General features: G+C 38.2%; 1 protein-coding gene across 26 annotated transcripts in view; it reads left to right on the top strand.

Annotated features, from left to right (window-relative positions):
• FGGY (FGGY carbohydrate kinase domain containing) overlaps positions 1–18,214 on the top strand; it is a 330,344-nt gene that overhangs the window by 222,769 nt on the left and 89,361 nt on the right. For all 26 annotated transcript variants that reach the window (XM_087730897.1, XM_087730882.1, XM_087730893.1 and 23 more), the window contains one exon: positions 17,563–17,678. In XM_087730897.1, the coding sequence (XP_087587023.1) occupies positions 17,563–17,678 (116 nt within the window). The remainder of the gene's footprint in view (positions 1–17,562; positions 17,679–18,214) is intronic.

The following is an 18,214-nucleotide window of genomic DNA, read 5'->3' as shown; positions in this document are numbered from 1 at the left end:
AGGCTCCATGTGCCAGTGGCTGTTAAGAGTAGAAGGGAGTCCATGGAAGGTGGCCTAGCAATTGCCTCTAGTACGCACGCACAAGGAATTTTTGTCAAAGTGGGAAAGAAAGTAGGAAAGCCCTTCATACTGCAGAAGTTGATCGGGAAGAACTTATCTGAGGATGTGCAAAGAGAGATAGGCCTATTATATTCAAAATCCTCCCTGCCCCCAAAACCCACTTGCATTTATGCGTATGTAGTACGTGTTGTTAGGATGAAAGAAATAACTCCGACTTTCATTCACTGTAGGTTGAAACTTACGGTTTTGAAACTTACAGCTTTGAATTATACTGTTCTCTCCTTCCAACCTAATTTTCCAAGGTGAGTTCTTTCTTCTGAGGGATCAGGCTGGATCTGCACACTAAGGTGGTTTTATATTTAATTAAAAGTGACAAGAAAGGGAGAACATGCCACAAAATAACAGAAAACTATTTTCGTGTAGTTTCAGTCTTCTAAGATTCCCTCCATGAACCTGTACTTGGAAGTTTTTGATGCTGGTTTGTGGTTGTATATAACGTATCTAATAAAGGCTCTTTTGAGAAAAAGCAATATTATGATATAATTTTACTTTCAAGAAACAAAGTCAGTGTGCTTCCTCTCTTAATGGAAAAAGTAGGCATGATGTCCTTAATTCCCTGAACACAGTATCTGTGTGTGAGGTTAATGCTGCATAATGCTTTCATCTCCCTATAAAGAAGGGAAAATCGGGAATGTGTAAGAGCATGATACACTGTTGACATCTCTTCTTCATGTTTGTCCTTCATGAACAGTATCATTCGTATGTCATACTGAGTAATGCTTGTCCATGACATACGTAATTTGAATGTGTATCTCAAAGACAGATTCAAGTTCTTTAGTGTTCACCATTGCTCATGCTGATGCCCCAGTACCACCAGGTATGAATACAACAGGAGAGCTCTCCGGAGGGATTCCAGCTGGTTTCAGACTTCCTGGTTTTATATACTTTGTCCTGTAGCAACTCTTCCTTTTGTGTATAAGGACAGTTCATAAACAGATGTTGAGTCTCAGCATGGTGCCTGAAATTTCCTGCTATCTCTGACCTGCCTGTACCAACACAGACAATCCTTATTTACACCGGTTAGCTCCACTGGTGATCTGTCTAAGTAAATTTCCTTTTAACTCTTTCTTTTCCAGGTTATGTCTCTTTAAATGTAGATCAAAGGAAAGTTATACCTACTAAAAATGTTAAGAGTCAAGAGATTTGTAATTGCCTAACCTATCGAGAGACATATTAATCAATTAATTAAAGTAGATGCTCATTCGCTGTGGCACAAACAGAATAATAGGGAGAGAAAGGAGGAGGGAGAGTAAAAAGAATGATGTCCAAAATGACATAGCACAAATTGCGTTGTAACTATGATATCTGCCGTGCTGATGGAAATCACTTCAGGCTGATCTCTAAGGCTTCATCCGCTATCTTGTTTACTTGTTGGCTTATCTGAAAGGGCCTCTATTTGTGTGTGTGTGTGTATGCCCACATGTGTGCATAAAATAGGGAATACAGTTTTACCTTATTAAATTTGAAACTCTGCTTGGAGGAATATTGCTCAAGAAAACCACATCAGGCCAAGCTTTTGAAAATGCAGACTGGTTTAGAGAAAGCATTTTAATATATTGAAGCCTCAAGCCATCTACCTCTCTACTCCTGAGAGCTCTACCTGAAAACTTCCAGGGCTGAATAATTTAAGGTTTGGGGTTTTTTAATCTTTCTGCAAGAAATACTAGTCTGATGTTTTATTTTCTTAAAGTCTGAACTCCACATAACTTTTTTTCAGAACTGTTTATCCTCACTCCAGACATGAACCTTGGAAAGGTGGCAGAAAAAACAAACAGCTGCTGTGTTTTTGGGCAGTCTGCATTCCTTTTACTCTCTGAGATCAGACTTGTGCTGAGATTTTCAAATTATTTGTCCTAGGGCTTAACCACTTTCACTCCTGCTTAAAAGTCAGTGAGTTTGCCATACCGGTGCTTGGGAGAGCTGTCATTCAGAGCCTTAATGATTCAAGACCTATGAATATATGATGTGTTCTTAGGGCTTTTTATTATTGTTTCGTTCCAACTTCACGTACCTCCCTAATCATCTTTCCATTTTTGGACTCCAACCTTTTTTTAACTTAAGCATTTTGCTTAAGATATTCTAGGGAATTTTGTTTTCATTTTGGTTTTGGGGTAAATTTGATGCATATAAAAATGTTGTTAATGAATCAGGGTGGAGGCAATAAAAAAGACTGTCACATTCCCAGGGCCCAGAGTCGGAAATTATTTTCTCCTAGCTTGGGGTTCTTTCCTTCACAGGTGGGAGAGGGGAAGGAGAGCCATCGCTCCTGTAGCAGTGTTTTGTGCCCTCTTGGTGAGGCCTCCAAAATACGTTCTGTGGAGCTTGATGTAAGAGGTGGAAGAGTCAGGATAATGCGGGCTTTGTGTGGTGAACTACTAAAGGCGCGTTTAATGGTCAGGGCCTTCATGTGGGTTTGCCTGTCAGAGAGACGTGAAGGTGCTACTTCTACTCGTGCCTCATAAGTAGCCTAAATCTCAAGCATGTCTTGCAGTTCCCTCGCTTTCCAATTCATGGAGCTTCCCTGAGTAAAGAGATTGGTTGTACCAGATGGCTATTTTTGTGATATGGGTTAAATATATTGGGCAGGATGCTGAGACCAAACGTGTGTTTACTAGCAACTAGAGTAATGGAAAAACAAAGCAGTCAATCCAATTCTGAAGGGCTTTTTAGTTAACGGTGTTCATTCTTTTCTTTGGGCCTTTTTCCAGCAAAGCACTTAGGCACGTGCTTAAAGTTAAAGCATGTGCTTAAGTGCTTTGCTGGTCTGGGTCCTTTACTTGCTATCCAAGCATGTTGGTATGAACAGGCTGTTGGTTATATGAATGTTTGGGGAACTGTTCTTCTTTCACTGTTCATTTTTCTCCTCTGAACTTTTTGTCCACTTACGGCCCAGAAAAGATAATTCGTGATTTCAGTATGACACAGATAACGATTTGGAAACAGTCTGTAGGTTATTGGTTGAGATTATTTGGCACTGATTATGAAGAAATTGTGTGTTTGGAAAAATCAAGGTCAGTTCACCCAGAGAAGTTTTCATCTGATGTCTTGCTCCAGCTGAGTAATCTGACTGACAGCACTTGTCATATGACAAGAGCATCCTCAGACAGTTAAGGTACTGTGAATTTAGCCTGTGGTATGACACGTTATTCCTTCTTCCAGAAAATTCTCTTTAAGTAACTGCTGCCTTTTACGTGGCACTTGCTCTTATTTTTTGATCTGGATGTAGATTTGTTTGTTTATTTATTTCTGTTTTTCATTACTGCAGTCCAGAATTGCATATCTCTGATTACTGCAGGACAGCAAGTCTTGTGCTGTTCCTCCTCCTCATTCTCATACCATCCATGGCAAGTCAGGACAGGAGAACTCAGTTAAATTCAGACCTTAGGATTTCTGTCTGCATCTTGCAGCAGTGAAAGTTGGCCTTTCACCTCTAGAGCCATCTTAGAACATTAGTGAGTTAATTTTCTTTGTGCTTCTCTTTGTGAAGGTGCAAACCACTTTAGACTAAGGAAAATGGCTTCATTATGCAGAACGGAGAGCCTGATATTGCTGACTTAATTGCTGGAGTTAGTAAGGACTATCTATATAGAATAAGTCAAGCACAATCCTGCAGTTGCTTATGCAAACAAGTGACTTACATAAATGCTCCAGCTGACGTCAAAGGCACTATTCGTTCAGGTCAGGTTACTCACACCTAAGTCTTTGTAGGACCAAGCTCATAGATAAATCGTAGCTTGCAAAATTGCATTTTAAAAAATTTGTTCTTAAATTCTCTTACATAAAAATGTACAGGGTTTCTATGAAGAGTGATCTTTTTAATTCCATCACTTAATTTGGTAAAATCCACAAATGTGGAAATTCTTGCTTTTTTTTATTCCATTAAAAAATACAAAGCATTAAAGAGAGAATAAAGTATTCTTTATTTTTTCAGGCAGCTAACATAGGGATTTTAAATTGACTTTTAGTTCATTCTTCTCTGTGCTTGCAGCATTTGCAAGTGTATTTTCTGCAATTATTGCAGTATAATTCAAGTATCAAGAAAGGGAAAGAGAAATATTTTAGTGTTGTTAGAAGTGCATGAAAGGGTTCATTAGAGTTTAGAACAGTGGTAAACTCCACCCTTCTGGTTCAACTGTCAGCCTTTCACAGTGTTTAGTCTAAGGCAAGCTCGGGCATTACCCGGCTTACCTGGGAGGGTTAGCTCTGTCTCTGAGAGTGCTGTGGATGTTCATTCCCAGATGAAGTTGTTTTTAAGATTTAAATGAATGTAAAAGACATTGATGTCCACCCTCCTTGTCTAACAAGCTAAAGCATCTGAAATTAGAAGAGTAACATCTTTCTTTTAGCCACTCTTCCAAGAACCCATGGGTTGATTTGTTCATTGTTAGAACAAGTCAAAGTGGAGGTTCATTTTGTCCAGTCCCTTCTCTTTGACAATGGCAGCAGTAACTGTTTCAGAGGAATAAAAGGAGGGAGGAATCCTATAATTGACAAGACGTTAATTTCCTTCTGGGGACAGTTCTTTCAAATCATGCTTAGTTAATGAGGGTTTATGTTCTCGTATATTATTTCTCTCTATCATTATGAGTGGAAGCAGTCTAGATATCCATGTAATGTAGTCTTTTTTTTCTTTTTTTTTTTTTTTTTCTGTTAAGATTTTGGTCCCAGCAATACCCATACCCTTTTTCAATTGCATTATGATTACTTGTTTTGTTTGAATGAATGTATTGCTGTATTCTGAGGAATAATGACACCTGATTTGTCTGCTCTGTAGCCTTCCTTATTTTCTATATTGATCTCCCATTCCTCTTCCTACTGATGTAAATAAGCTGGTTTTTTCATTCTTACTTTATGGAAAGTTGCGTATGCTTTTACTCAGTTCTTTCACCCGTTTCAGAACTCCTTGTGGCTCTGCTTGGGGGGTTTTCTTTCTTTGGTTTGCAAAATCACACAGCTATCCAAAGAATACTGTTGATCTTGCTTTTTTGAGATTTGCTTAAAAATTTACGCTCTTTTTTACATGAATACAATTCCAAAGGACTGTAAACTCGAACCATTATTTTTATTATTATTATTAAATATACTCTAGAAATAGGTGAACTGATACTGTCATTTAAAAGATTAAAATACAAGCATACAATACAGCATATGATGTATGTAAAATGAGCCATCTTGCTTTTTCTTTGATTTAAATGCCTTACCTTAAAATCTAACAGTCAAAAATTTTTTTAAACTTTTATAATAATGACTGTAAATTTTGACCAAATATATCTAGTATTTAGGAATGCCTTATGATTTTAAGAGTATACATTGACTGAACTGATTCTTGTGACAGGAGGTAACAACATACCTCATTGCCTGTGTAGGAATCTCTAATGTGCATCTTTGATTCAGGTGCACATGGCAGCTGAATCCTTTCATCCTAACTAGAGTAAGACTTGAAGGAGGTTTGCCCGAGTAAAGGAGGAGGACTCAATATTGGAGTTTAGCATGTGAAATCGGATCAGTCTGCATCAAAAAGTAGTTATTAAAACTTTCTTTTATTGCAGTACTCTTGGCAATTTCTCTGCTTCTGTTCTGGTTTCACTTAGGCTTTGTCTGGCTACGAGTGCATGACAGCCTAGGTTCCAGTTCAGCATAGTCTGACTAAGCTGGTAAAAACTCCCATTAACTCTACTGACATTTCTTCAGGACTTTATACTCGCACGTATGTTTAAGTACCTTGCTAAATTAGCCTCTCAACAGTTTTGATGTTAGGAATAGATATATTATTTACTCATGAATTAGTAAAATCTGTCTTTATAGTGAACTTGTGAAGAGATTTCTGGACTAATAGTTCTCTCTCTCAAAATATCAGTGTTAGGGTTGGAAGGGTGTTTTTTTTCCCTCACTACTCTAATTCTAACCAATTATATGAAAACAGCACAAACCACATCATGAAGTGTAGCATTGCTCATGTGGAGATTTGCTTTACTAGTCAGTGTATAGAATGTCGGTGTCCACATGGCTGCTGGCCAGACATTGTCCTAGCATCATGCCACACTTTCTAAACCACTGGAAAAGTCCACAGTACTTCCTAAGTCTTTGTCCTCCCTAAACATGGATGTTGGTGGTGCATGTCCCATATTTACTTTTCACACAGTGAAAAGGATAAAGTGTCATGGAGCTAACAACTGCAATCTTCCTATAGCCTGCTGATGCTAATCCTGTGGAATAATAAAGTTTATTATAATACAGCTAAGAGATGTGAGGATACGTGTGGCCATGTGAGGACCAGAGGCTGAAGCACCGACTGGTACTAACAGATGTGTTAGGTGATGCAGGTGTGGATGTGAGCAGTGGTGTGCTGCCTTTATGGTAAGGTTGCTGGAAGGGAGTAATCTCGCTCTGTCAAAAGCCATATGGTGGTAAGGGAGCTTGCCTGAAACCTGACTTCCTTTTTCTCAGTTACTTGTAGTCTTTGCTTAATCTTTTGACTAACTTCATTGAGTGTTTGGTGAAGCCTTGAACTATGGTAAATTTGCTCAAACTTGGACCTCCAGAGGAAAGCTGTGTACTGGCTTTGTATACCAATGCTTTCGGTTTTAATTGTATAATAGTTTTAGCTGCCTGAAGAAGGTAACAGGAGAAGATATGTTTTTTTTAAATACAAACTCTTAATTGAAATAGATATTTGACTTCCTATTGCAGAGTGGTTTGCTTGAAACTACTGAGCTTGAAAGGGTATATTTTTCTGAATAAATTGAACTGAATCACTGCTGATGTTGCATAATGGCAGGAGGTATGTCCAGAGAGCAGGCTGCCGGACTGGAGCAGCTGGATACGTGGGCTTTATTTCCAGTTTTGCTTTTCATTTGCCTTGCCATTTTTTGGATGATTTTTACAACCTCTCCTCTGCTTACTAAGCTTTTAAAACTTACAGTGGCAAAGAGATTCAATTTTATATATGTGTATGCTTCTTGTTACTCTCATATTTAAAGATTTAGACTGTAGCTGTGCATAGGAAGATCTTTAAAATATTCAGGATCATAGTATCTGAATGGTGTCTTTCTGCCTGGGTCTCTAGACTGAGTCTCTGGAGTTCAAGATTCAATTCAGGGGTCTGAATGAGGTTTACTCTTTGACCCTTGGCCAAGTCACTCAATTTCTTTTGCTTCTGTTTGCCATCTTTTAAGGGAATGGATTAATATTTCCAATCCCACATGCTATGTCTGATTTGTCTAGACAATACATTTTTGTGTCTAGGACTGTGTCTCATTATGTGTTTTTCAACAATGCCGAAGACAATGGGCTTGAATCTTGGTTGGGTGTCTGTAATATAATACAGAATGAAATTAATAAAAAAGCAAGCAGTCTGCTGACTGTTTGCTTCGCCTTGCCTCATGACATGGTGAGGCGTATGTGGGTGGATAAAATATTCTTATTTTGTACTTTCTGGTCCAACTCAACATGTTTAGCTAAATGCATCCCTGGTATGAATCCACTGAAATGATTGGCTGTACACAAGGGATTAATCTGACTCGATATGTTGCACTTAGATGGGTGTTTCCCTTCAGGTCTGATGACATAACTTCTTCTAGGAATACTGGATATGAGAGTCTAAGTCTTTAAATTGTTTGCTGGTGTGTTCCTAAAGAGAAACACACCTTTTTTTTTTTTTTTTTTTTTTTTTTAATTGGATTCTTACAAATAGTAAAAGAAACAATCTCATTTTTTTTCAATTGGACTCTGTTACAAATAGTAAAAGAAACATAATCTCATTTTAGTTAGTGTGATTCACCTTTTGTTGTATGACTTTTTTGTCATTTGCAGTGTTTGATGCATTTATTTATATTTTTTAAATGACAAGTTTAAACAGGTTACAGCAAACAATTAGAGACAGGTACATTCTCCCAATGTAAAGTAAATATCTGCATGTGTATAAATATGTGTGTGTGTGTATTTATGAAAAAGTAAAACATGCCAGTTTTCATACAATACTTGTATATCAAATGCATACTTTCACATCTCTGGCAAGATGTACAAAGGTTACTTTTTTAAGGTGCCTTATTCCAACACAGCATTTTATTTATGTGGGTTGATCCTTAGAGTCTGAGTGTCACAGAAGTGGTTTTCCCAACAGTCTGTCATTAAGTTTGAGGTATATCTGTATAACATCAGTGTCATACCTCTTCTGGAGTACAGGAAACACCTACACTTTATGCTTCTCAAGAGACTTCTGTGCTTATTGGGGTGGTAATTGGAGGCCACTCTTAACTCTGGTTGGGGTGGTCAGTAGGTTGATACCAAAGTTTAAAGCACTCTGCTGCTTTGAAACCTTGTGCTGCTATGTAGTCTTTGAAAATGATCCTATTGTTCTTTTTTTTCTTTCAAAGTGGCACCCAGGGTTTAAATATAACATGGAATCTTGTCAGGGAGTGGCTGTAATCAGAGGAGATTAATTATAGATGTGGGAGTAGAAAGTTACAATGTGAATTGTATTTTTCATACAATAAAATCTATCCCTTTAAGCAAGCAACATATTTGCTTAGAAAATTCTGTAATTTAAAAAGCCAGCCAAAAGCCTCCCAAGTGTTACAGCATGAACAGCAAATACTAGAGTGAGATTCGAGTTAATTACACCTTTTTCCCCTTTACAGAAATAATTGTAACTTTTGATTTACTGATTGAAAGACTTTCTTGCCTGCTTACTGATGTTGCCGAGGTCTGTGAGTGGGACTTCAACATGCACGCGTGGTGGTATGTGTTCAGAAGAGTCAAGAGTCCTGCTTCTACATACTGTGTCCTGACAAAAGGCCTAAAAGCCCATGGTAATATGTCTGCCTTGAAATGCCTCCTCTCGTTGAGGTCCTGGAAATAATCTGCAAGGAAACTATGTTAGGGTTGTACAAGAAATTGTTGAGAACTTACTTATATAATACTGAAATGGTGCTGGCCAGCAAGTGGGCATGGAGACAATATTTGTGAAACATGCTTAGCCAGTGCTTTTCTTCACGTGGTGCAACCTTTGCCAGAGTTGGAGCTTCTGCTTACTGCTTGAGAAAACCAGTCGTGGCCATATCTGTCTGTTTTGCCTGCCTCGGGACAGCTGTCCTTTGAGGCATAGGGACCATTTTTGTGCTTGGATCTGTAGCGTACGTTTCCCTGAGCAGTGATGAAGTCTGACCTAATACCTCACAAGTTCGACAGGGAAACTCTTCATTTCACCTTAGTGGAAACTGGACAAGCCCCATTACCCCTTACAGCCCGATGCATTTCTTTGTCTGATAAATAACTTTCGAAGTACTGGTGTAATGCCTACATTCGTTGGTCAGAGATTTGATGGATACCAATCCCTCAAGGCCTGTGATGTAGCTGCAGTTCCCCAAGAGCCTTCCTCTTATGTAAAAGAGTACGTTGCTCTTTCATGGACTGTGCTTTGGCAGGGAGATTTATGCTAGAGGAAGGGAGACCTATTTTACATTTTTAAATAAAAGCTGTGCCACCAGTCCAGTGAGACTTCTGGCTTTCCAGATGTGAGGCCAACAGAGCTGCTGAATACAAGTTCACAAATTTTTAAACCAAAATTTAGTCTTGTTGATTGTGAAGGAGGCTTTTAGGACCATACAAGTTCACCGAGTCAGCGGTGTTCAGAAAAAAAATGGAGGGAATAGCGTATCTTGAAATTCAAACAAATACTTTAAACACAGATTTTAAAGAAACCCTGTGAAATCTTTAGGCCAAATGTAGTACTTCAATATAATTTTTTTGCAACAAAAAAAAATTTGACTTGACAGGGTTTGGAAAGGTATTATATAGTCAAATATCAGTGTCATCATTAGCTTCAATGTATCCAGCTGATAGGTCAAGAGCTGTTCACTGTCCTTTGGGTTGGTGACTTTGTGGATTGGTATCTTCTACCAAACTTCCATACTTGTAGTAAAAAGAAATCTTTTCTACTAGAACTTTATATTTTGAAACTGAAGAGCTATTTTCTGAGATTCAGTTTTCCTCATGGTGAATTCAATATTGAAGATGTTTAAAATGAGATAAGAAAGACTTCTAAACAAAAAAAAAAGGAAGATCCAAATAATTTTTGGAACATTAACTCTTGAAGGCTGAGATCTGGAGTTTAATCCTGTTTCACCTGTGAAATATGACAAAATTGCCATTGACCTTAATGTTAACAAATAGTGGCTTTTCATTGCATCGTGCAGAAGGAAGGAAATTGAGCCTAGAGTTTTATATCTATACTTACATATATTATAGATCTTTTTTCTTCTGTGCAGTTTTAGTGAAGATTTCAAAGTGGAGAGAAAGCTTTGATTTTGCTGTGATATTTAACTAAAAAATCTAAATGGCAGTCAGACTACTTTTTATTATTTATGACAAATCTCAGCATTATCCAGAGCCCAGAAAGGATGAAGCTAGTAGAATTGCTAATGCTGATTACTGTAATTTCCTTGCTACCTTTATTGGCTAGGTTTAAGTCCTCAGACATGCAAAGACTGAAAGTCGAGGCCTCTGAGTGCAACTGGTATGTGTCTGTTAGTTGTCCCAAACAGGCTTCCCCACCTGTCTTTTTTGTTTGGCATGTTTAATGTCTTGTTAGAAGAAGAAAACCCTTTTCAGGCAAGAGTCATATTGCACTGCTAAGACAATGGGTTTGGGCAGGCAGGAATTTCATAGGCTTTGGGTCAAAGGCAATAATAATAAAAAGTGGTGTGTTGTAAATATTAGGAACTTGGGATTTGCACGGTTGGGTGGATGGAACAGACCCTGACATGTTTCGGTTTGTGTACATGCAATTAAAGAGCTGTTGAATAGGTGAAATGAGTAAAATGCAGACAGCGTATGTGAAATAGAGCACACCCAGACTAACTTGGCCCTGTGGTTTAAAACTAATCTGCCTGAGAGATCTGCTGTAGTAACTGAGTGACAACAGGTGCAGCTCTTCTTACACTGCTGTGAACTCAACCCACCGCTCTTTGATTCTTTTTAGCAAATGCTTAACATGGGCAGCATCTCATGCATTTTATACATTTCAAAACTAAATGACTAGGTGTCACATTTTTTCTATTACCTGAGAAGTATTCCCTTAGGACAAATTGCCCTCTTCTTTTCCTGTTTCCCCCAAAGCAGCCAAATACACCACACAGGCAGAGACATTGGCGTGACAGGTATAAATACCACTGGTGTATATGGATCTAATAATCTGGTTCTGTTTCAAAGGTCATGTATTAATGTATATGGCATTAGCCAGAATGGAGCAGAGAATATTTACATGTTTCCTATTACTCTGTGATAACCTCTGCTGTATTTCAGGCTCTTGCAGTACCAGTGCCCAGTTCTGTTTAATATAAAGCTTGGATGCTGGGACTATGTGTGCTGTGTCTTCATTTTTTGTCTGGAACATTTTTGCAAAAACCACAGTCAGATCTGTGACTGTGTTAGAGCGGTGAATTGCTCGTTTTTGTAAAAAGCCTTGAGACTGTGTGGTGCATAATTTGGGACGACATTGACAGCTTGGTCCAGATGTCAGTATGTGGAGAAGTTCAGTTGAGCAGAACCTAAGCCCTGGTTTTCAATTTGAGTTCAAAATCTGTTTTGAATTTCAAGTTTGCAGAACAAAAGGAAAAACATGTTTGATGTTGTGACAGTCACACTCCATTGTTTCAGGTCTCCTACTTGCCTTCAGAATGTCATACAGCTTTCTTAGTTCATGATTCTTTGTAGCTTTAAATAAATCTGGCCAACAGACGACAGAAAGTTACTTTATCCTACTGCACGCTACTCCTTTTGGGACCTGACTATACCCTATCCTAGCTTCTGTAGGACTTAGCTTTGGTACAATCCTCAGCAGGTGCAGTTAGTTCATCACCACCAAGTCACTCTCAGTATGACAGCCAGGTTGCAAGGACATTTTTCATGGAATCAAGAGCAAAGCTTCCATTCACTTCAGGATGGTCAAGACAGGGTACTCTGCCTTTAAAGCTGGTAGCTGACTCATTTTCCAGGCTAACTAGTATTGTACCAGCCCTCTTGAATGGAAGATCATGTACAAATACCTTATGGGGTCACTTTTCAGGGAAAAACTGTTTCTTTTAGTAACTATACGTGTTAACAGGACTTTTATATTAACTTATACTCAAAATGAGGATGACTTCCAGAAGACTACTGCAGTTACAGAGTACGCCCCGAACCGGGTCTTGTTGTCAAAGATAAGCAAGTATTCTCCCAGACAAGGCAGAATCTCTGCAGAGCTGGAAGTCATGTCTTTGCTTTCTTTATCCCTTCTGGAGTGTGGGAGATGGTGTCAGCAAAGAACAGACCAAAGTGTAAAGCTGTGGCATCTCTTAAGTAGGTGTGGAGAAGTTTTTTGTGACCTTTATTTTTTAGATAAATCTTTATGCAGATAACTAAGACCATGCAGTATTTCCCATTTTTAATGTGTATCTGATTTCCTTCTCTCCAAGAAGAACAACAGTGAGAGATAATACTCAGAATGGGTAGACAATGTGGGAAGAGCCACATATCAACTAACTTTGAGCACCTAAGTTGCTTTGGCCATGAGTCTCGTTGCCCTGGATCCTTTTGAAGGTTAGTGGGGGCAAACAGTTGCTTCCTGACAGCATTTTGGGATTTGTCAGTGTGTGTTCAATCACTACAGACTCCCTGAACCTCATAGTTTTCTTATGAGGACATACTGCTGGTGGGTTTTTCAGAGTGCTGAGACTCTGGTCATACAGGACTTCAGCACATCCACAGTCAGTTCTCAGCAAGAGATGTGCAAAAACTCAGAACTAGACAGTAATAGAAAGGATTGTGTAATATGCTGTGCCCAGCCAAATCTACTTTGTAATGAATGTGGCAGGGATTTTTTTTTCTTGAGGCTGTTGGATGCAAGTAGGATCCTATAGTTCTTTGTAGACTAGAATTTGTAAGAAAGAAACTCTAAACATAATTATACTTCCGTTGAAAATCTGGTTTAAATAAAATAAAAGTTTTCCATGCAAAAGGGTTGTTTTTTTCAGTAGGAGTATTCTAAGCAAAACTTTTTGTTCTGAACAGAGAAAGGAAATGTTTCATTTCATTGTATTGGGAATATGCTTGAGGAAAACAGTCTTCAAATTCATGGTATTTCAGCCTAGCAACATACGGCCTGTGCTACTGGGGGGTTCCGCACCACGTCGTCTCAAGTCCTGCAAGAGATCAGGCAGTCGGGAGAGGACTGTTGCCTAGATGATTGCCTGTTAACTCAGCACCTTTGAACCCAGTTGACCCTGGTAGTGAAGTAAAGGGAACATTTGCTTTTATCCATCTGGTTCATCCAGCTTCAGCTAGTGCAAGTCTGGTGTTTATGGCCAAATAATTGAGGCAATTCTGCCAAATAGTTAGGAAAAAAGGAATATACCACAGTGAATATCAGTACTGTTTCTGTTTAATGTCTGCCCTTCATCTCATAAAATTTAGGAGTTACTGTGAATTACACAATTTTCTAATAGCTGAGGCTTGCTTTGTAGGTGTAATAGGTTGGTTCCTTGGCTTCCTCTTCACCATAATGTCTTTCTGGATACAGTTTTTCCAAGTTACGAGTGATGCTATCACTTTCTCAGGGTGATACTCCGCAGGAGAATTTCTGAGCGATTGCCCATAAAGCTAAGACATATCTATGCCATTGGTATTCAAAGGTGAAAAACCATGAACAAACTGCTCTCTCTACATGTGCCTACAGCTTTCTAGGATATACAAATTGAGCAGCTGTGTGTAATTATTACAGCACCTCATCAGGTATGTGGCAGGGATTTGAGTTCAACACATTGGGGTTTTTTTGAACCATGTGGTGAAGTTAATCTGTCATTACGGGCATCTCAAAGAAATCCTTTTTTCTTGAACTGTTATCTAAGAGACCAGAATGCCTTTCTGCAGTGTAATACTTTCTCTTAGATATTAAGGATTTGTATAAAGCTGTATTGTTCAATTAAACATGTACTTTTTATGTGGCAATTGAGTAGTGGCAAGGGTGGAATAAGGAGCTTAAATCCCAGAGAAGTCTAAATGCTCGGACTGTGTTTACAACAAGCATTTTGAGGTTCTTGTGGCCATGAAAATAAAACCTACCAACATAATGGGTTAGTGTTATAGCTCAAATCTGAGGTTGGTCTTCATATCAGAACGTTCCACTTATAGATCTGCCAGTTCATAGAATCGTAGAATCAATCATAGAATCGTCAAGGTTGGAAAAGACCCTTAAGATCACCGAGTCCAACCATTAACCTATCACTGCCAAGTCCATCTATATCATGTCCTCAAGCACCACACCTATCCGTTCTTTAAATACCTCTAGGGATGGAGACTTAACCACTTCCCTGGGTAGCCTGTTCCAATGCTTGACCAGACTCCCAAAAATGAGGAGCCATGACATTTAGCTCTCATCCTTTGAGCATTTTTCAGGGTGTGGCAGTAGCTCATAGCATTGATCTAATTAGAAAAATACATGTTCAGTTCCGATGAGAATTTGTTATGATTCGGTATTTACCATATTTGGGAAAACTTGATGCATTATCATTTCACTCTTTATGTCTAAGTTTTGTCCTAAAGTGATTAAATGATCTTTATTTCAAATACCCTGTCTTTATTTTTCCTTTTAATGAGAGGTTTGAGCTGATTCAGGGAAAATTTTTATTTTTTCCCAGTATTTTCTTCAGCCTAGAATTTATTTATTCACCCAGTTTTTGTCAGAGGTCCTAATTAGATTTCTGTGTCTGGCTTTTAAATCCTTGGAAACTGGAATTTCTTATATCAAATTCTTATTGTCATTGCTGTAGTTGCAGGTCATATGCTTTTCTGTTTTCAAACCAGACACTGAATTGTAATTGTCTGATCTATTCTTAAACTGTTTAAGAAAAAAAAAAGGGGGGGCGGTGGTGGTGTCAAAACTGTTTGAAGAGTAGCCCTGAAATAATCTCCACATATTTATAAGAATATAAATAGTTGTCTCTGTTTCTTTTTTTTTCCCCAAAATGTATAATGTTAATAAATTCTCTCATTGCAAAGAGCAAACAATGCACCTTTCTAAACAGTGGGATTGTGAAAACATCACCAGTCCTCTGGTTGTAAAAACATGGTCACTCCAAAAGAACAGAACGAAATGAAGCGTGATGCATTTAAAATACACATTTCTGTCCTTGATGAGAAAATGGGAGTATGGGGAGTCCGTATAATCATCTGATCTTCTGCTCAGTGTCACATCAGAAGTTGTACACTGGAACAGTGCCTTTAGCTGTCCCACCTCGTGAGAATCCTGCCCTCACTTGTGCATCCTTGGTTCTCATTGTAAACCCCCAAAACGTGGTGAATCTGAGTTCCAGATAGTTTTCCAGCTGTGTGGAATGGCTCTTCCTGTTCTTATTTGGCTTTATTATGTGTACAATATCAGTGCCTAGAAGCCTTAACTTTTTTGTAGACAGTAAATAAAAATAGCTTCTTTTTTTCTGTTGTGTTTGCTGATTTCTTTGTTAGTTTCTGTTACTATGTTTTAATGGAGGAGAGGCAGTCGCTGTTGCTTTGTTTGTGGGGTATTTCTATATAAATGCATGGGAAACTATGACAAGGATGTTTGTCAAGCTTGAAAGGAGCAGAATCCATTCCCTTAGTGGCCTCTTTTTCAAAAGACCAGATTCTTTATTATTTACTGCATGCTTTTTGCTACAACTGTAAAATAAGAAGCCCTAATTTGTCTAGATAGAAGTGCAGTGGGATCTGTACTAGCAGCAAGTTTGTTATGTGAAGTTTTGTCTCTCCCTTTGACTGAATACTTGGTATTTTGAGTATCTAGATGGGTTTGATTGTGTTTTATAGGTACGGGTTGTAGGTGCTGATGTGCGTGACATCTATCAGCTATGTTGCTGTCTTATTTTTAAGTTTCCTGAAGGCAGCAGTCTTCCTTCTTTGTTCAGTAATTGTACCTTGCTGTAGAAGGTGGGGTCATTGTCCAGAGCTGGTTTTCCTAGGCATTATGGTATTATAAGTAACAATATGTCATATAATAATAAGACTTCTAGTTTAATTCTCCTTAATTAGGTCCCTAGGTAGTTCACTTGGATGAAAGGGAGGGTTTACTTTAACTCAAAAAATATTTTCATAGAGAGGAATTTTGTTTGGATTTTACTTATGCAAAATGGCAAGAATAAGTCAAGTGCTTCAATAAAATTCAGTTTGCTTTGAAGATACATGTTCAAATTGTAACATCCTAATAAAAAGAATATGTCTGTGAAAGCACACCTTGGCTAAAAATGAGTCACAAATAAGCTGTCTTGTAAGACATCAAAGAAAATCCATCTCTGAAAGGGATTTCTCTTTGAGAACAGTTATGATGATGTGTTTCCCTGAGATGCATCTGAGATGTCTTGCACTTGATGATACAGTAGTATTCCTAAGACTACAGGCAGCTGAAATTTTCAGTATTATTTAGCATTTTTAATACCTTTTAGTTTATTGACTTTTCAGGCACTATTAAATACTGATATTCTGAGATGGTTCTTAGTGTTCAGACAGAAAGCAGTCTGTGTAATACTAAATCTTCAGGACAGTTATTCATATTTTGGGGTGAATGAGAGGTTGGGGATGTGGATCATTTTAGGAGAAAAACATTCTGTTTGCTGTGATAGCCACTTCTGCAAGTTCTCTTGTCTTTTGTTTGTATTCTGCTCCTGTCGTCTGCCCTTGTGATGCTGTGCTGTCACAGTGAAGTTCAGCATCAGCTTATCAGGAATGAGACTTGAAACAAGAACTTCATACTGCACTCAGCTGCATTGTGGCTAATGCTGTTCCAGCATGTCACTGAATTGTCATCGGCTTCTGCTGAAATACAGACCTAATGATAGTGGTACTTGAACACATGCTATGCAGAAGCTGTGGTAGTTGGATTTGATTTTGCTTGGACACATTCACCTGATAAAGGCATTTTGTACCTGCAGGTATTGAAGCAGTGCTATTTAACGTAATTATCAGTGCATACATAATCTCCTGTAAATTGTAGTTCAGCTTGAACATAAGTAACAGAGATTTTTTCTATGGACATACTGTGTGCAAGACATTGCTATGTAGGTACAGCGTGGAAAAGCACGACTCTTTCTCTGAGCTGCTTGCTAAAGAGCTGTTATGTTCATGCTATGCGGTCCTCTAGGCATATGCATGGCCTGTTATTTGACTGATTAATGCAATGAAGTGGCCAGACCAGGAGTTGTTTCAGCAGAGAAGAATCTTAATCATAAGGTCCTTTTAAGGTATCTCAAGATGTGCACTTCAAAAAGTAACCAATTTTTTTAATGTTAGCATTATGCTTGGAATTTTTGACCGGTGAATGAAGAGATCATTTTGCACAACCTTCTTCCTAGTCACAAGTTTAAAACCAAATGTGTTCATTTTCCTGATTCCGTGCCTATATTGTCTCTTTTCTAGGTCCCTCTGTACAGTAGTGTGCAAGTGGACGTACACTTCAGATGGAGGTTGGGATGACACTTTCTGGAAAATAATTGGTTTGGAAGATTTGGTGAAGGATAAGTATGAAAAAATAGGTATATCAGGGGGTTGTTTTGTTTTATACAATACATTAAAAAGTTATATATGTATATATATAAAGATATAGACATATAAAAAGATCTTTTGCTGTATTATTGTGAATGTTGGCAGAAATGTAGCAGGACTTGAAGCTTCAGATGGTTTGATAACAAGGCTGGATGCCCATAGGTAACAGCTTTCCTAAGGATGCTTTTTACTCGGCATTATCATCAAGAACTGTGTTTAAATTTTATATCTTCTGCCCTTTTGAAATGCCTAGCCTTTCAGTACTGCTCAGCCTCAGCAATAGAGAAGTAAATGGGAGCCTCAGCAATTGATTACATGAAGGAAGCACCTGATATGGGTGTGTTGGATGGCAGGCTACGAAAAAAAGCCACAATGTAATAATTTATAGCTGTTACTGATAGCATGTTTTGCGACCTGTACCAATCTCCCTTATAGTAATTTCCAAAAAAAAGTGCTGCTTCTGCTTGTTATTATCTTCATACTGTTTCCTTCACACTCTTACAGCCTAAGTTTAATTAGAATAGTA

The sequence above is a fragment of the Nipponia nippon genome, unplaced genomic scaffold, assembly GCF_047370975.1.
Source record: "Nipponia nippon isolate SJK-2023a ecotype South Korea unplaced genomic scaffold, ASM4737097v1 scaffold_5, whole genome shotgun sequence".
In the NCBI taxonomy this organism is placed as follows: domain Eukaryota; kingdom Metazoa; phylum Chordata; class Aves; order Pelecaniformes; family Threskiornithidae; genus Nipponia; species Nipponia nippon.
This window is presented reverse-complemented; position numbering and strand designations above follow the sequence as displayed.